The following is a 21134-nucleotide window of genomic DNA, read 5'->3' on the forward strand; positions in this document are numbered from 1 at the left end:
AGTTGATAAATTGTAGATAAAATCCAATTAATTCAGTGAATCATATTCAGATTAGCATGCCGTAATTCTTTGCGAATGGAGAATTTCGAATTATTCCGTCTCATTTTGTGGTTATGCAATGTTATGTTTTCATTGCTCTATCTGGTATATTGAGCAATTTTATTTGGCTTGGATTGTCTTACATAAGAATATTTCCTCCCTAAATATAAAACCACAAAATCCATTAATCTGTGATAATCTCATTATTCTAATGTCTATATCATATATATATATATACATATACAGCGTGTCCCAAAAGAAGCTGATGGTTTTTTAAAAAATCATAATTTTCTTAATATTTTATATTTTTCTTTTCTTTTTTTTCAGATCATCTAGAGTAACCCTTCCAAGATCATTATGTGTCGTTACATTATCATTCTGTGTCGTTACATTATCGAGGAGCGGATATTTATCGTAGAGTCGTATTTTTGGTTGAATGAGTAACTCAAACTCAGAAACTCAAAGAGAATTTCGACGAAACATCAACAGAAGAAATTCCCCTACTCCCAATGCAATAAAAGCTATGGTGGCTCGATTTCATAAGCAAGGGCCTGTATGTGACCCCTCTATATCTGATAGACCTTGTACGACAATAAGTGATGAGAATCGTCAGAGATTAGAAGAAAGTGTGGCCGGGGATCCATCCACACAATAAGAAGGAGATCAAGTCAAATTGAGGTCTCTCGATCAATGTGGTTCCAGCAGGAGGGCGCAACGGCGCCTACGGCACGAGAAACATTAAATCTGATCCAGGACATATTAAGCAACCGAATAATTTCTCGTGGCTGTGAGATTGATTGGCCACCCCGCCCGCCAGATCTCACGTGCAGATTTCTTCTATTGGGGTTACCTAAAAAGGCGAGTATACGCAAACAAACCAGCTACAAAAAATGCCCTTAAAAACAATATAGAGGAGGAAATTAGGGCCATACGCCCTGAAACATTAAGTGATGTGCTGAACAATGCCCTGCAGAGAGCACAAAAGTGAAAATGAAAATGGTGGACATTTGAGTAACATCATTTTTCATAACTAAAATTAGACCTTATGAAAAACATACCCTAGATTAAGTTGTGTAAATAAAATTAGAATAAGTAGACTATGATATCTTACTATATCCCAAAAAGATCACGGAGAGGCTCATCTACCAACATCTGAAAATTGGTAAGCATAGCTTAAATATCGAGGAAGTTAATCAAATTTAGAATCCGTCAGTCTGTTTTGGGAGACACACTCTCTCTCTCTCTCTCTCTCTCTTTCTCTCTTTCTACACACACACACACACACACACACACACACACACACACACACACACACACACACACACACAAGAGTGCTCAATAAAAAAGTAAAATATAATATCGCTACACTGAACATGCTAATGTTTCAGACAACTGGTCGGTAAGACCCAAATGCCCTCGTCAGGCGACGCAATAAATCCGTGTACCACTTAAAGCATCTGGTTCTCAAATGGAAGAACTGAGTAAATATATATTTTTAATAAAAAATAAAACGTTAAATATAAAAGGGAGGGGTAGTATCTTCTAAAGAAATCGGAATTTGTGGCTTTAACCTGACGTTGTGCTAATGTAAACTACCTAATGCCTGATCAATATGTTTTAAATTGTTTTCCTTCGTATTGGAGAATATTAGTACGTCAATACGGTAACGCAAGCCTTTTCTATTCCTGTAAGACTATGGACATTAATTCCTGGAATACACTGGGGGTGTAAAAAAAAAAGAAAAAGAAAAAGAAACTGGATTTTTCTGATGAAAAATTTATTATAATTAGAAATATTGAATTTGTTTTAATAAATAAATATATTATTTATTAAGAAATGTATGCACTTGTTTTGGTCTTAAAACCGTTACAGTTTGAATTTTGTATTCCATATATATATATACATATACATACGTACATATATATACGGCATAATCGCGTTGCTACACCGGTTCTTGTCAGATCACCGAAGTTAAGCAACGTTGTACCTGGTTAGTATCAAATGGGTGACCATTTGGGAATTCTAGGCGCTGTATGTGCTCTCCGCTTATCTCGGCATTTGTTTCCAGTCGTCCTGTACTTCACTTGCCACTGGTATTTAACAATGTCGTCTCAGGAGAGGTGTGGTTGGAGATTGCGCAACTCCTACCACAAAAATTTTACGCGCAAGAAACCCTTCGTAGATATCCATAGTCAGCCCAAGACTAAAGGAGCCTGTTATATATATATATATATATATATATAAAATATATATGGCGATTAAGCTACACTGAATATTCCGCGTTTCATCCACTCTAGGACTCTTCAGGCTTATTCAGGCGCATAAGCTTGAGGAATCCTAGAGTGGATGAAACGCCGAATATTCAGTGTAACTTAATCGCCATATATATTTTATAAATTACTAACTAGCTCTGCCTACGTATTTAGAACTTTTGAAGTAAATACTTAAAGTTTACGCATAAATTTATACGTACGTATATTAATTTTATGTGAGTAAATGAAGTAGTTATATATATATATATATATATATATATATATATATATATATATATATATAGGTAGTAAGTTATGAAAATAGATATGGCAATTAAGCTACACAGAATATTCCGCGTTTCATTCTCGTGAGAATTCATCAGCCATACGCGAAAAGTTGTGGTTATCGCGCGTTTATATATACGCACATGCTATTGAATTTTCTTGTTAACCAATCAGCTTCGTAGTTGTCCTAATAGACCAATAGGCGGGCACTTACTGGACAATTTATCCCCGATTCCTCATTATCTTTGTGTGTTTAATGGTAAGGATAGATATAATTTTGTTTTGTAGTAAGCTAACCTTATTTCAGCCTAGGTGTATTTAGATAATGATTTTGTGTTTTAGTCTGTATTTCGGATTTCGGATATTATGTTATATATATATATATATATATATATATATATATATATATATACATATTTTAAAATGTAAGCTTAGTAAGCCAGTTCAACACATATCTAAAAAAATGAACAAACATTTATTTGTTTATAAATCGAACTTTTCGACATGATCCCGTCTTCATTGGGATAGACACAGTTTTTATGCCTCGTGGCATGATGCCATTAAGAAAAACGAGACCCTTTGGTGTTATCAACGGTGGTCTTCAAATATTTAAAATTATTTTTCTTAGTTGCATCATGAAACGAGGAATAAACAAGATTAAAAAACAAAACACAACTGTGAGAAACTGTGTCTATCCTGATGAAGACTTGATTAATTCGAAAAGTTCGTTTCTTATTTAAAAAAAATCTGCGTTGAATTAGATTAGAAAACTTTTGAATTAGCATTTACCCAACGCTATTATCGTGGAGAAAAAAACATCTTCACACACATATACATACATACATACATACATACATACATACATACATACATGCATACATACATATATTTATATATATATATTTCTGTAGGAATATATTTTCTTATTATATAACAATGCTTATTTAAAAATCTCAATGTAATTACAGAGCAATATAGAGAATAAATGACAAATAGTTATATTCCAAAATTCATGATGTTGACCATCGTATAATTTATTCCTTTAATTCAGTTGACTTCACGAAGGCTCCTATATGGTTGACTATTATAGAAAACTGATCCCATATAATGATAGAAGATGTATCGAGACACAAAATTCGGTGTTTGATCTGGCATAGTGATGATTCATTAAAATTGTGGGGTCTGCGTACGCGCCTGGTCAACAAAGTATGGAAATAAAAATAAAAAAAAAACGTTTACAAGTGTTTTTTATATAGATGTACATAATACTACTTTGATAAGTATGTTTTAATTTTAATAGGGATGGTATAATAAAATTGTGGGCTGTGCGTTCGCGCCTGGCCTCCATAGAATGAAAATAGGCACAAACTTTGATAAAGACTTTTCATATCTATCTGCGTAAGTATACTTTGATAACTATGTCTCAGTTTGAAGAAATATGGTATAATAAAATGATGGGGCGTTCGTTCGCGCCTGACCTCCATAGAATGGAAATATATCACAAAGTTTAACAATATTGTTTAATATAGATCCACAGAGTATTGTGATAATTGTTTCAGTATGAACAGGTATGGTATAATAAATTATGGGGTTTATCTATTTTATTTTTACTTTCATCATATTTTCCTTTGATTTTGATACCCCCAAATTCGAAGCTATCTCTTTACAACCCTTACTTTTCATAACCTATCATACTTTCATAAATCAGAGTTCATTTTCTGTATGCTGTTTTTTTAACCCAGTCAAAGACGGGTACGTTTTCTAGTATATATATATATATATATATACATATATATACATATATATATATATATATATATATATATATATATATATATATATATATATATATATATAAGGGGGTGGTCACCAACAATGTGTATATTTTAACATTGTTTTATTCTTTCGTGTTTTGGTTTTTCATTGAAATTTTTGTTTAGATCATTGTAATAATGTTTTTAAATCATTGAAATTGTTTTTAACGTGTTTCAGACGTTATGTGAAGCATCTTCTTTAGAAAGTATTTAAAATGATTAGAATACTTCAAGACGTGTTAAAAATGAAAAGAACAGTTTCGTAGTTCTTTTGAAATGTTCCGAGAGGTGGAAACATGTGTACACGATTCTACTTTTCATTCGTATGTCCAATTTTTATTACTGGTTAATTGGGCTGGACTGATGTCTTATGTTTCTCTTTCTGTCTGCTTGTGTTTCTGTTTATCTTTCTTTGTTTTTTCTAATTTTTTACCTTTTTTACTCTTTTTTGAGTGGGGGTGAGGGGGCCGTTGGTACTTGGTCAACTGGGTGCATAGGATAGGATCTGTATGTGTGTGTGTGTGTGAGAGTGTGAGAGTGTGTGTGTGTGTGTTTTCTTATATATATATTTATAAAAACGTTGCATATGTTATCTTCTCCACGACTTCATGACTCTTTTTGAAGCCACATTTTACCCTGGACATTTATATTTATATTTCCAGTTCCACTATGGATTACAATGGATTTTCAACAAACTTATTTCGAATTTTTCTGGTTCTTGATTTTACCGTCTTTCCTATTGGACTTTTATCATAACTTTTTTCTCCCTTTTCCCTTCAAACTGTCTCAAACTGTTAAATTACTTTATTTTGATAAATTTCATATTATTTGTTTACTGTGATGTATTAACCTGCAAAATTTATTGTATATTTTGTAAACCTCTTCCCTCTGATTAGAAGAATTGCATTCTTCGAATCTCCATCGAATTAGGTCCTTCTTGTTTTGCTTGTATTCCTTGTCGAATAAGTAAAATTTTGTATGCCTTCTATATAGGTTTATATATTTTTTTTAAATTTTGAATAAGTTTTCAATATCAAGTTATATATATATATATATATATATATATATATATATAGTAATTTATAAAATTAGTAATTTATAAAATATATATGGCGATTAAGCTACACTGAATATTCTGCGTTTCATCAAACTATAGGATTCGTCAGCCTGACGAATCCTATAGTCGGATGAAACGCAGAATATTCAGTGTAGCTTAATCGCCATATATATTTTATAAATTACTAACTAGCTCTACCTACGTATTGATCACTTTTGAAGTAAAGACTTAAAGTTTAAGCATAAATCTATACTTTCGTATATTAAATTTATGTGAATAAATGAAGTAGTTATATATATATATACATATATATACATACATATATATATACATACATACATATATATATATATATATATATATATATATATATATATATATATTGAATACCCATGGGAACTTTTCATGTCTAGTATTTATTTCATTTCAACAGCACTATGTTGTAATCTGAACCAAATTAGTCTACTGATAATGAGTTTCTGCAGTTTACTGATTTGTCATTTGTAATTATTTTAACTCGAAAACCTCAGACTATACGTGTTTTTACATAAACAAGGCATTTTATGGAAAAAAAAAATTAGCCGGAAGTCGCCTAACCGACCGAAAAGCGAGTAATGGCGACATCCAAGATAATTTTCGAGATTCGCAAAGCCATAACGGACATCAAATAACGTTCATGAGTTGTCACGCTCGGTTTAATCAAATATCAATTTAATGCGAACTTGTTGGCAAAAACACAAAAGACTTTCGAAATGGTTGTCCATATGTCGCAATGGATAAAAGTGCTGAGTTATAATTCTGTGTCACAGAACTCTGGGTTCGAAATGATTGTCGGCAATGATAAAATGTTAAGCTATTACTTTTTATTACAAAGGAATCACCACTTATCAAGGCCCGGAGGCCACTCAAGGATAAGGGTTAATGAGTGTACAGTGGTCAAGGGGAAGGTGGCGTAGTCATCGTTAGTAGCGGGGATTTCGTAAATTGAGCTACTTAAGGGATGGCTCATCAAGAATTTGTTCATCTTGGACTTGAAGACAACAATATTGTAGTCAGCTGGAAAGCAGGACACAGTTCCACAGGTGTGCAGTTCTGAGAAAAAAAGCTTTGTTCATGGAATCTACGTTTAGGTTTAGTCACAGATAAAGAGTGGAGGAAATTATTGGTAATGGTTTCAGATAACGAGTGTTTTTTGTGAAAGTCAGGCCAGAGGGGACCATAGAATGGAGTTAAGACGAGCCATGAGAATGACGATAAAGCAGAGACATGCTCGCAACGTCTCTTCTGTGGGAAAGAGATTGTAGGAAAGAGAAATGATCATCCCCCACTAGACCACGAAGTCTATTTTTAACTAATTTTAAGTAATTCAGGTGTGATCTATGGGTCGATTCTTGGACTTTTAGTACCCCTGATTTTCATAAATAAATAACTGATAAAATTGTGTTCGAGAAAGGTATATTTCCTGACGAAACAACGTTCTATAACAGACATGAGGAAAAAACGAATGTACATACACTCGTGAGCAAAAAAAAAGGGGGCAAACAAATTTTATACATTTTATTGCACTAAAAACTATATTGAACAAAGAACGATTGAACAAGGAAACTTAAAGGAGACTAATAAAACAGAACAAGGCATTTACTTCAATAAATGCTTAGGATGGAATCGCATTTCCTTTTGATTTCTTTAAAAGATCAATCCTTTTAGACATGCTCTCAACCAAAGTGGAACATTCCATTCACTTTGCACAGTTTCTCACACATTGTTCGCAAAAAGTTCTTCCATGCAATGCACGAGATATTATGGATTGGGTTTAAATCAGGCTTTAACCTGGCCAAAATATCACATTAATTGAATTATCAATTATTACCTTTTGTGACTTTAGCAGTGTGTGTAGGGGCATTACCGCGTTGAAAACTAATATTCTGAGATATTCCCAGTTTCTGGATACTTGGTAACAGTCCTGTTTCTAATATTCAAATGTATTCTTTGCATTGATTGACTTTTTTTTTACACAGTGGTCACCACTTATCAAGGCCCGGAAGCCACTCAGGGATAAGGGTTATTGCAAGTACAAAAATCTAATAAGTTCTCCAACTCCTGCTGCAGTAAAAGTTCCCAATACCATTATCTCTCCATTCCCGTGTTTAACTGTCGTTTTTATGCAACTTGGTGAAAATCTTTCGATTGCACCGTTCGGGAGCATCGGGAGCATCAATAACAAGACAAAATCTTGATTCATCTGACCAGAAAACATTCCTGAACCAGTCTGTATCTTTCTTACTACAATACGAGAAAACTCTTTTTCTATCATTAATGTTCTTCTTTGATAAAAATGACTTCTTTGCACACCTTTTAGAAGAAAATCCCATTTCTTTCATTCGTCTAGATATTGTATATCTAGAAAGAGAGTTTCCAGTCCCTGTTTCGAATTCTTTGCTATGGTCAACATAAGTTTTCTTTCAATCCTTCAAAACAGTTAATTTAAACCTGTTGTCGTCCTTCAAAGTGGATGCTCTAGGACGACCAGATCCAGATTTCCTTTTTACCAAGCATTCGACTTCGAACCTTTAACCAATTCGCTTCACCACAGAAAGAGATGTTTTTGCATTTGCTTTTCTTAAAATATCAAAAATCTGCTTGTAAGTCATTTTGGACTGCCTTAATCCTGCAATTCGGTTTTTCATATCCTCGCTAAGATGCGGTCTTATCATTTTTAGGATTAATTTGTCCACTTATCATTATATGCTATAATAATTATGATCTGCAAAATTGAAATTTTCAGTTAAAATTAACAAAAATTCATGGAAAAATATTAAAAAATCGATTTCTTCCTTCTTTCACTCTTGACCCATTTTTTTTTGCTCATGAGTGTATATCCAAGGTAATGGCAAAAATCCTAAATAACGATCTTCAGTCGGTAGTACAGGTAGGGCTGTAAATGGATGTTAACATTCAATGATACTAAGACTAAGCGTCTTACCTTTAACAATTACAAGGAATCTTCTTGACCACTGATTACCACGACAGAGAAAACCCTATCTGAAAGCTCATCTTTAAATTACTCGGCCTAACATTCAAAGGGAACGTTGATTGAAATTAGTACATTGAAAACACTGTCAAGACTGCTACAAAAAGGTAGGCTCTCTCTACCGTGCTAGAAAAATACTCTCACAAGAAAGATAAGTTTTCGAAATTTGTAAAACCGAAATGGATATCACATGACTACGAGTTTGTGTTGTTATCTCGAAGATTAATTCCCTGATTAAAAAAAAAAATCAGAATACTTCTCTGTGGACATTCCGAAGATAAGCAGAGATCACAAAGAGCACCCGGTATTTCAAAGTGGTCACGCATTTTAATACAAACCAGGCTCAGCAATACTCAACATTAATTATCGAACAGGAACCGGAGTGTCCACAGGGAAGTATTCTGATTTTTTTTTTTATCAGGGAATTAATCCTCGAGATTACTACAAACAGACAAAAACGAACCCTCTTACGTGGAGAGCTAATGTTAGTCTCTCGTCAATGTCCACATACATAAAAGAGGGTTTTAAAATTAAATTTCCCTTCAAACTGTATATTTATTATCATTTTGTTTTAGTTCAGAATGTCAGACATTCACTTACTATCTCATATTTCAACTGAGAGACCTTTTTAAGTTTCTGACCGTCGTTTGAAGTGCAATTATTTGCATCTCTCTTGGACTTGGTTCATCGGGTATGCTTTCCAGGTAGTTTTAGAAATTCTTTTTCATGCGTCCACTCGCTCCTATAATTACTGGAATGATGGAAATCTTCCTAAGATTCCAATTTCTTTTGGTATTTTGTTATCATTCTCCTCTCATTTCTGTTCAACTAAGCATGATTAAGAAACACTAACTTCTATTAAATTTACCTTTTTGCTGTCTTGCTCATATCACCATGTCAGGTTTAATAGCTCTGTTTACTAGGCACGTAGCTGTAAGACTTGTATAATCATAGTGAACTAGCGGGGGTACCCGGCGTTGCCCGGGTGTGTAGAGGTGGTGTGTAGAAGGCAGACAGGCTCGGACGTGTAACGCGAAGGAGAAAAAAACAAAACAAAACAAGACGTAACATCTTAGCAAGCTGAAGTCGAGAGCATTGGAATTAAGCGTAGTCAATCCAACGGAGACGATGACTAATGTCGGTAAAAAAGCGACCCCTCCTTGTAAAAAACGGCCGAGTTGAGAGTGAAGGAATGAATGGTTTTAGCCGATTTTTCGAAATTTGTCGTCCGAATGATTGAGCTTGAAAACGATACCGATCTCGTAAGGATCTGTCGCGTGTGTTGAAAGTTTTTGCGAGATATACAAACACACACACACACACACACACACACACACACACACACACACACAGACACACACACACACACGCACACATTTTGCTTTTTATATATTAGAAGACTATCCTGGGGCCCGGCGTTTCCCGGGTGTTTGGAAGTGTGTGTTGAGCAAAAAAACAAAAAAGTGGTAGTAGGCAGGCAGGCTCGAACCCGTACGGCGAAGAAGGAAAAAAGAACGTGAAAAAAGGTGACGTCTTTGCTGTTGCGCCCATCGCTAAACCGGAAGTGACGTAGGTTTAAATTAAGGCTAGACATTCGAAAAGAAGGGATGACTTTCGAAAATATTGGCAAAAAAAAGTGACTCCTCCCTGTAGAAAAGTGCCCAGTTGTGGGTGAAAGAATTAATGTTTTTGCCCAATTTTTCGATATTTGTCGTCCGACGGGCCGAACTTCAAAACGATACAGATCTTGTAAAAATCCGTTGCCTCTGTCGAAAGTTTTAGGAATATATGCAAACATGCATACATACATACATACATACATACATACATACATACATACATACATACATACACACATTTAAACAGACAGGTGGGATTTATATTATAGAAGATGGCGCATGACTTATTTTCAACTGTTATTTCTGGTAAACATGCTGCATTCAATCTTTAACATTTTACAGATGGTCCAATGAAGATATTCACACAATCTCTTGTGTCGCATTGAATAGCAACCGTCCCCTCAAGCAGAACCTTTCAGCTGGATGTTAGGTGGCTCACGCTCTCTACTTCTGTGTTGCAGAACCTGTATTTATCATTGCTGAGGTCACTCATTTTAAAAGCATTGGCCATCAAGCCTTGATCCAAGGCAGTCATAATAACCCTCTCTTAATAATAGTAGAGAGATACTCTTTTTAGCCAGTCTACAGAGCCTCCATTATAGTTCCGTGTGAATTCACCCAGAAAAAACTTGGCACATATCTTCCAAATAAGGTATCGAATTTTAATTAAAATTGAAAATTAAAAAACAAAACAATTTAATTTACTTAAAATATAACTTCCCGTTTTAGCATCTGAATCCACGTGTTTATATTTTATTGCTTTTATGTGATGGCAAAGAATAAGGGGTGTAGATTTAGGGTTAGAGTTAAGATGCATCAATACGCGTATGCGTTATTTCTAGGTCCAATTAATTAAGAGAAAAATCGGCATATAAAAATCGGTATATAAAAATGTAGTCCAGTTATTTATTGTCTCATGGCATTTATGAATGTGGTTTTGTAATCTATATATATAAAAGCGAAAATGTATCTATGTATGTGTGTATGTTTGTGTGTCTGCTAAAACTTTCGACAGACACGACGAAAATTCACAAACTCGGTATTATATCGAAGCCCCATCCTTCGCTCGAAATATATCGAAAAATTTGCCAAAGTTCATTTTTTCACCCCGAAATCGACAATTTTCGCCAGGGGGGGGGCAACAAAAACGGTTTTCTCGTGACGGCGAGCGGTTCTACGCATGCGCCAGATGACGTCATGACCTGATTTACTTTAAATAGTTGAAAAACGTCGCGGTAGGTCAGTTGATTAGCGCGTTGGTTCGTTATCTAAACGTTTTGGGTTCGAATCGTGGTGTGAGATGTCCTTTTTTTTCGATTTTTTAAATTTAAATATTGAAGCAGTGTTATTTAAGCCATTTTTCACGTAACGTTCGTTTTTCTGTTTTTTTTTTTACTTCGCTTATCCACCCCCGACCACACACCTCAAAACACCCGGGTACCCACCGATTTTTTTTTAATTTTAATATCGAAACAGGCTTATTTAAGCCATTTTTCACGTGTTCGTTTTCTGTTTTCATCGTTCGTTTGCCTTACGTTAGTTTTTTTTGTGTTTTTTCTCCGCTTAAGTTTTAACGTTGTTTTCTTTTTTACTTCGCTTATAACAAACAAACCTGGTCATTGACGTTGTCGTCGTCGTAACGCTCGACGACTTTCGGGCGCGCACCTGTCAATTTGCTTCTTACTTAAATAAATTCAAACATCTTTCAGTAACTCATTCTGGCTGGCCGATTTTATTTTCGAACTTCGCCTCAGGGCTTCGGGTTCGACCCTGGCCCCACCCGGGGTTCTTTTTTGTTTAACACCACACACACCTACAAACACCCGGGCAACGCCGGGTACCCCCGCTAGTCTTATATATAAACGGCCATATGTCTGTCTGTCTGTCTGTCTGTTCGTCTCCATATATTCAAACTATATCAATACGTTGAAAAATGTGTACACACTATCGCGACTTTTTTCTTTTTTTTTCTCGCCAATTTCTAAAGATAACGTTTTTATTTTTTGTGAAAGAAAAAAGTTATCATTAGAATTCTGCATCCTATGCTAATCCACCAGTAAATAAAAATGTGATTCTTGTTTTTTTCGGGCAATTGGGTATAAACAGCCTTAAAAAATAATAATACAGAAATAAAACAGCAAAAAGTTGTTTTGCACACAAAATTTACGATAAATAATCGCCGTTTCGGAGCATACAGCGTTTTAATGATGTAGTCAATTTTGTTTGAACTTCTTTATGTTCCTGATAAAGATATGTCATAGTGATTAGTCATAAAAATAGGATTTTCTCTTAGTACTAACCCTAAATGTGTGCGGTAATGCGAAAAATAAAGCGAGTATGACTGATTTTATGACTTTACCGGTCGAACTACAGGTTAGTAGTAACATGTTTTGGTTAACTGCCTTAAAAGTAAGAGTGGCCCGAAATAGAGGGTCATTTTACGCTAAATTTATATGTGCAACTCAACCCACTCTAAATGAACATATTTCTTTTTTATAATTTGATAAACTTCTTAATGTCCACCCTTTATGTATTTTATCCTTTACGTATTTTATCCTTTATTTCAAAGACTAGCGGGGGTACCCGGCGTTGCCCGAGTGTTTGTTTCCGGACGGGGGAAGGGAGTTTTAAAAAATGTTATGGTAGGTAAGTAGGAAGGATCAAACCCTGAGTCATGAGTAAAAGTAGGAAAATGAATTGTGAAAAAATAAGAAAAAAAACATCTGCAACGTTAACAGTTCGGCCACCAAGAAAAGTCCATTCCAGTTGTTTAGGAGAAAAAAACAAACAAAAAAAAAAACGACTACGGTAGGTCGGCGCGAACGTGAAAATATAATGCGAATTGTCCAGCACGCTAACAACTACGCCACAGAGCACTGCAGCTTAGTTTAGTGATTTTAAATAACTTCACATGAAAGAACTACGAAGCCAAACCGGTGTTCTCTTCTCAACTGTTCCTTGTGAACGATCCCCAAACGGTGTTAAGTGGTGGCAGGGGGAGGAGGAATTTATTAGAGAGAAAATATTTTACCACTTCCATTGATCTTAACCGATTTTGGCCGTGACTTCTCAGCAGAAAAAGTATAGAAATCTAAGATTATCGAGGAATTTGAGAAATAATAAGCCTATAACACACCTCAGATATTGTTCTGCCGTTTGTGCATATTATATTTGCATGAAATATCTTGATTTTTAATCCTATTAATGTCAAAATCAGACGGGAAAAAATGAGTTCATTTTATTCATATAGAAGATAGAAGATAGAAGACTAGCGGGGGTACCCGGCGTTGCCCGAGTGTTTGTTTCCGGGACGGGGGAGGGAGTTTTAAAAAATGTTATGGTAGGTAAGTAGGAAGGATCAAACCCTGAGTCATGAGTAAAAGTAGGAAAATAAATTGTGAAAAAATAAGAAAAAAACCATCTGCAACGTTAACAGTTCGGCCACCAAGAAAAGTCCATTCCAGTTGTTTAGGAGAAAAAAAAAAAAAAAAAAAACGACTACGGTAGGTCGGCGTGAACGTGAAAATATAATGTGAATTGTCCAGCACGCTAACAACTACGTCACAGAGCACTGCAGTTTAGTTTAGTGATTTTAAATAACTTCACATGAAAGAACTACGAAGCCAAACCGGTGTTCTCTTCTCAACTGTTCCTTGTGAACGATCCCCAAACGGTGTTAAGTGGTGGCAGGGGGAGGAGGAATTTATCAGAGAGAAAATATTTTACCACTTCCATTGATCTTAACCGATTTTGGCCGTGACTTCTCAGCAGAAAAAGTATAGAAATCTAAGATTATCGAGGAATTTGAGAAATAATAAGCCTATAACACACCTCAGATATTGTTCTGCCGTTTGTGCATATTATATTTGCATGAAATATCTTGATTTTTAATCCTATTAATGTCAAAATCAGACGGGAAAAAATGAGATCATTTTATTTATATAGATAGAAGGAGACTAGCGGGGGTACCCGGCGTTGCCCGAGTGTTTGTTTCCGGGACGGGGGGGGGAGTTTTAAAAAATGTTATGGTAGGTAAGTAGGAAGGATCAAACCCGGAGTCATGAGTAAAAGTAGGAAAATAAAGTGTGAAAAAAAAAACACAAAAATCTGCAACGTTAACAGTTCGGCCACCAAGAAAAGTCCATTCCAGTTGTTTAGGAAAAAAAAACAAAAAACGACTACGGTAGGTCGGCGTGAACGTGAAAATATAATGTGAATTGTCCAGCACGTTAACCACTACGCCACAGAGCACAGCAGCTTAGTTTAGTGATTTTAAATAACTTCACATGAAAGAACTACGAAGCCAAACCGGTGTTCTCTTCTCAACTGTTCCCTGTGAACGATCCCCAAACGGTGTTAAGTGGTGGCAGGGGGAGGAGGAATTTATTAGAGAGAAAATATTTAGATGACCATTTGAGAATACTAGGCACTGTATGTACCGCACCGAGACATAGAAATTTTCAGATAGTATCTGAGGCACGTTTAATCCACTTGAAGAGATGCACACGTAGTCTTCGTTAAGATATGCACCTAGGAGAAGGAACATGGATGTAAAACCCGAGGCCTACTGTCTGCTCCGTCTTATAGCAGCCATTACACCGGCTGAGATCAGCAGTTGTACCAAACAGTGTGGATGGTTCCACACAAAGCCTTCACTACTATAAACTAATCATCTGTATCGAACAACTTAGCTGTTGTGGCGTAAGCTCATACCTCAAAATCGACGGGTTGGTTGGGTGTTTTTGTTTTACGGCATATCAACCCTTTCCAGGTTATTTAATGCGAATCCGGTGATTTTGAAGAACAATTTTTTAATAGAATATATTTGTTTTTGCAAGTCGGTTTCTATTTTACCCATAGTTGGGACCCTAACAGGTATGACCACTCCCGGTTAGAGTGGACCTAGGAGCAATGGCAATTAAAGGGTGGCTCCACACTCTAAAAGCCCGGAAGCTGGGGTTTCCTCATCGGATATAGTTTAAGGTCATATACAGGACCCGAAATCGACGGGAGACATCCATCATATATATATATATATATATATATATATATATATAATACTATGTCAGGTCATGTCATGTGCTACTGGTACCATGTAACCTAGTACTACCTGCCTCATGGTCGGGTCACCGGCGACTAAACTGGTTCCCCCACCAGACTTGTTTGGTGAATAGGGTGGCTAGTCTCCCTAAAGGATTAAAACAAGACCTTCCAAAGGGCAAATGAAACCCTTTTCGGGGTCAACGACCAACTCGCACCGTGTGTGTTTGTGCGCATGTATGTGTGTTAGGGTGGAGAGGGCTCCCGTAAGCCGTGGTGAAGGCAACCTTTCTAGGAGAAGCAAATCTCTGATTTAAAAAACCATAAAGCGGGAGACTAGCTGGTCTGCAGTCTATCTTGTCGCTGGCTATCTTGCTCCTGCTTGTTGCTGGATCTCAACATTTTAAACCGAGAGAGAGACTTAGCTGTCGTACAAAGCTAAGACTCTGTAACATCATCGGTGTATAGATACTCTCTCAGGCATTTGTCTATAGAAATGGTCCTGTGGTGATGGAAAAGTTGTGACATGTGGAGGTTTGAAATTCTGGAAGCATGTAATAATTGATCTCAATGACCGTCTTCAGTGTCATGCCTGCTTGAGCGTATGAATTCACCGGTAGGACTAAAAATAAAATTAAAAAAAAAATCATTTTTGGGCTCATGGACTTTAAGTGTCTGAGGGAGTGTCACTCGTCTGGCAAGACGTTGCAATCATCATATTATACTAAGTAAAATATGATAATGTTTTGTCGGTATTGCATATTTCTTACAATACAAATGAAATCGAATCAAATTGTTTTTATTTATTGTTTCTCTCTGTCCATCTATCTGTCGGTCGGTGTACTTGTCAAATATCTTATCATCTGACTGTAAATATACTAGACCAGATCTTGGTGGTCATGCTAGTTCTCTTATAATATCCTAAAAGTAGATATTTATTTGCTTCCCCCTGCAAAGAAGATGTGACACAAGTGGTTTTTAATGTGGGGAGAAAATCTGCTCCCTATAAAGGGACACTCTATTAGTAGGCAAAAATATAATTGCCTTAGTGGAGAAAAGTTCTTTCTTCCATTAGCTAAGAAGAAATAAACATGAGTGTAGTGTCATAACAGATCCGCCAAGATCAGGGTGTAGTATCTGTTCTCATATATTGTAACAATTTCTCCGATTTTATTTGTCTATATCTTTGCTTACCAGGGATTCGTTTCTTTTCTCTCTCTATTATCTCACCTCTTCTTCTTCTTCTTCTTCTTCTTCTCTTTTCTGCGCATTCTCCCCCTCTCCATCTTTCATTCTATCTCGGTACCTTCGCGCGTTATGTTTTTTTTTCGCTTTAATTTTTCTCTATTCTTCATTCTCTTATTCTTTTTTTTTTCTTATTTTCTGTTTTCATTCTCCCTATCTTTTTTCTCTCTCTGTCTCTGTAGGTATGTGTAGTTGAATTCTACTATCGAATCCTCACGTCGTTCTTCCTACATAATCGCAGAGCAACTAGAGTGTAATTGATAAATGGCATGATTAGTTTAATCTTTTCCCTGTCTTTCTTTCTTATTTTATTTCTTTCTTATTTTTCTTACTTTCTTTATCCCCCTCCTTTCTCCCTCCCTCTCTCTAGGTATGTAATGTGTTGTTTGATTCTACTATCTAATCTAACTGTCGTTCTACCCACGGAATCGGCAGAGCAACTACCTTATTAGTTTTATCTTTTCTCCTATCGCCCCTCTTTTCTTTTCTGTCCTTTTCTTTTCCCCATATCTTTTCTCTCTCTAGGTATGTTGTTGGATTCTACTATCCAATTTCAACACTGTCTTGCTTACGCTATCGACAGAGCAACTATAATGTAATTAGTAAATGGCATTAATAGTTTTATCTTTTCCTCTATCTTCCCCCTCTATATTGTTTTTCTTTATATTTCTTTTCCTCTTTTCTACTCTCTTAATACCCTCTTTCTTTTCTTTCTTTATCACCCCCTCTCTTTTCTCTCTCTCTCTACTTGTTTCTTCAACGTTTTAATTTTTCTCTTCATCTCTATCTTCTTTACTTTCTTATTTTCTTTTTTCTTTCTCCTTATCTTTTCTCTTTCTCTCTGTCGAGGTATGTGCTGTTTAACTCCACTATCCAATATCAGCGTTGTCCTACCTACGTAATCAGCACATCAACTGTAATGTAATTGATAACTAATATGTTTAATTTGATCGTTTTCCCCTTTCTTTTTCCCTTATTTCCTTTCTTTCTTTCTTTCTTTCTCGTTTTCTCTTCTCTCTGGATACTTACCAGGGATTCGCTCGTAGTAATCTGCATTGGCGAACACTTGCACGCCTTTGACACTTTCGGGCGTCGCCTCCGTTAGCCAGCAGTTTTTCAACTTTCGTTCGTAGTCGAAGCCCCTGCAGTTAAACCTGGTTTCTAGGATGCAGCGGCGGGCGCACTCTTCGACGCTGGCACCTGGAATCTTCAGATTGTGCTGTAACGTAACCACGTGGTTGGGTAGACGATGGAACAGCTTTTCGTAGGCAGCTGAAAGCAAGAAAGAAAAAACAAAACAAAATGAAAATTAGAAAATAAATAATATAAAAAATGTAAAAAAAAATAATGAAATTCGTAAATAAATAAAGTTCGTTAAGCAATCATAAGATTTTATTTATTTTAAGAAAATCTAAGACAAAACGAAAATTGCAAAATAAACAGATTCGTGGACAAATCGAAAGCGCTTGTGACAGGAACAATTATGGAACTTTTATTAATATTTTTGATTTGGATATAAAAAAGATTATACGGAAAATCGAAAAATTAAAAAAGAGAATCATAAAACAAAGTGTCTCCATTACATTTAATAATATATATATATATATATATATATATATATATATATATATATATATATATATATATATATATATATATCCTTACACATATTGATATCGTCCTAAACCTTATTGACTTGATAATGTTGTAAAGGTTTGATGTAACTTTAATTCTTATCTCCTTATCTTTCTTACACACACACACACACACACACACACACACACACACACACACACACACACACACACACACACACATATATATATAAACACTGTGTGTGCCATATTTCAGTGACGTACCATAGTTTCATTGAAGTAGATCTGATATTATAAAAGCTCAGATACTACTACTACTAATAGTCGTAATCTATATATTAATACCGAAGTTCCTTTGACTTATTTAATTATGTCACGGTTTTTTTTACAAAGGAATCACCATTTATCCAGGCCCAGAGGCCACTTGAGGATAAGCGTTAAAGAGTGTACAGTGGTCAAAAGGACAGTATCACAGTAATCGTTACAAATGTAAATTTGATAAATTTGATTAATTAAGGGGAAGGCTCATCAAGAACTTGTTTACATTGGACTTGAAGACGGCCATACTCTAGTCATCTGGAAAGCAGGTAAACGGAAGAGAGTTCCAAAGGTGTGCAGTTCTAAGAAAGAAGCTTTGTTCATAGAATCTACGTTTAGGTTTAGGCACGGATAAAGAGTGGGGAAAATTATTGATAGTGTCTAGAGCCAAGCGAGTGTTTCTTGTGAATGTTTGGCGAAGGGACCATAGATTAATAAATAGGATCTCCCGATCATCGAAGACGCAATGTAAAAAACAAAAAACAAAACAAACAAACAAAAAAAACAACAACAAATGATGTCGTTTTTTAGCCATACGTGAAACTAAAATATACCTTTTTGGTCTTCTGACTAGGATCCAAGGATAGTATCTGTTCTGTCTAAAAATGGTATAATTATATCGAGAGGTCTCGATAAGCAGATTACTAAGATAAATACTTTTACAGTTTTAACAAAAGGGCTACAATAATATTACAGGGATCTCCATTCACGCTGAATATCCACAGAATACCAAGCAGCAATGTATTATACTTGGAAGATGACGTGGAATTTTCACAGGTCCCGCTAGTAATAATAATTTTAATAATAATTATTATTATAGACAAACATAGAGCCGTAAAGATGACACTTGACAGAGAGAAATAAAGTAATGAAGAAAGAAAACATAGGGGTACTATAGATAGATAGATAGAGAGAGAGAGAGAAAGAGAGAGAGAGAGAGTAGGTGAGTGAGAGAGAGAAGGAAAATGAGAGAGAGAGTGAAAGAGAGAGAATAGATGATAACAGGAGAGTATAAGGAGATAGAGAGAGAGAGATAGAGAGAGAGAGAGAGAGAGAGAGAGAAAGGAGAGAGAGAGTGTGTGTGTGTTTGTGTGAGAGAGAATAGGTGAGGATGGGAGAGTATAAGGGGATATATATATATATATATATATATATATATATATATATAGAGAGAGAGAGAGAGAGAGAGGAAGAGCGGGAGAGAATAGGTGAGAGTGGGAGAGTGTAAGGGGATAGATAGGTAGATACATAGAGAGAGAGAGAGAGAGAGAGATACACACACACACATAGAAAGAGAGAGAGAGAGAGAGAGAGAGAGAGAGAGAGAGAGAGAGAGGAAGAGCGAGAGAGAATAGGTGAGAGTGTAAGGGGATAGATAGGTAGATACATACATAGAGAGAGAGAGAGAGAGAGAGAGAGAGAGAGAGAGAGAGAGAGAGAGAGAGAGAGAGTATACCAGAGTTTTTACGAGCGACAAATAGACTGTGATAAAGCGACTGTTTCTTTTTTTATGATGATTACGTGGAACCAAATGATTGAAATTGTTTTTGTCTTTTTAGGCTTCCGTAGGAAAGAGAAAGGGCGAGAGTTACCGACCGATGCATTCGGGCGTACACAAAAGCTGACTGTAATGTTTGTAATTACTGTTCGGCATTCTTTCATATGAAAGCCCATTAATGTCACTTTCACCCTCTTTACGGCCGCCTAAGCACATTTGTTTTACTTTTTTAACATTTATAGCAGATTTCAGACATTATATATTTTTTGTGAAAACCAATACTTCTCCTCCTCCGACTCAGCAGTTGATGAACTATATGCTGTGTGTCATGTAAGTCTTGAAGTGGAGAGAATGGTCCGTTTTCATATATAAACGAACGAGAATTATGGTATTCTCGAACGGGAATGGAAGTAGTCCGTTTCCGTTTATAAAACAAACAAAGACTTACCTACATCTAAAATTTCAAGTGTTTAGACCCAAAATTGGCGGAAGAGTTTAGTAGAGTATGCAAACGTCAACTTTGTAAACGTTGACCTCTTGGCAGCCAAATTTTCGCCCCAAAACTGATTAAAAAGCTTGCTGCATGTCTGAATACCCTTTATGTAAAATTTCATATGTTTAGACCCAAAATTGGCTGAATAGTTTGCTAGACACCGCAAAGGAACATATTTTGAACTTTGACTCCTTGGAAGCCAAATTTTCGACCAAAACCGATTAAAAAGATTGCCCTATGCCTGAATACAATTTATATAAAATTTCAAATGTTTACACAAAAAATTGGCTGGTAAAGACCGCAGATATCAAATTTTTAAAAACTTTGACCCCAATTTTGACTCTTAACATTTATTGTTTTGGGCCCAAATCAAAATAAAAAGTTTGACCCATGTCCAAGTAACCTACATCTAAAATTTCAAATTGAAGGAGGAGTTTAATGCAGTTTTTAAAGGTCAAATCGTTGAACTTTGACCTCTTGATAGCCAAATTTCTGGCTGAAAACCGATTAAAAGATTTTTCCAAATCTTAATACCCATTAGGTCGAATATCGAGTCTGTAGACATAAAATTTGTGAGGAAAATGTGCACACAGAAACACACACGCATACACACAGACAGACAATTTCACTTTTATATATAGATAAATAATTCTATAGGGAAAATGTATTCTGGCGTACCCTCCACTTCTTTAATATAAAATTGTTTTCATAAAATCATTTCGTAATTGTTCCGACTCAAGTTATAAAGGTCATTACGTAAATGGAAGCGTCGATATCAAAATCAATTCTGATTTTCATCCATTTCTGAATTTTATATAAGAAATTTTCAATTTTGGGCGATTTATTTT

At 35.5% G+C, this 21134-nt stretch overlaps 1 protein-coding gene and 1 pseudogene across 2 annotated transcripts in view; one reads left to right on the top strand and one right to left on the bottom strand.

Annotated features, from left to right (window-relative positions):
* The window catches only part of LOC145268648 (uncharacterized), a 366656-nt gene that overhangs the window by 266793 nt on the left and 78729 nt on the right, over nt 1-21134 (bottom strand). For both annotated transcript variants that reach the window (XM_080124130.1, XM_080124131.1), the window contains exon 2: nt 17412-17654. In XM_080124130.1, the coding sequence (XP_079980256.1) occupies nt 17412-17654 (243 nt within the window). The remainder of the gene's footprint in view (nt 1-17411; nt 17655-21134) is intronic.
* Nucleotides 1961-2077, top strand: LOC145268874 (5S ribosomal RNA; annotated as a pseudogene).

Source organism: Euprymna scolopes, chromosome 44 (assembly GCF_053919585.1).
Source record: "Euprymna scolopes isolate OS-2025 chromosome 44, ASM5391958v1, whole genome shotgun sequence".
Classification (NCBI taxonomy): Eukaryota; Metazoa; Mollusca; class Cephalopoda; order Sepiida; family Sepiolidae; genus Euprymna; species Euprymna scolopes.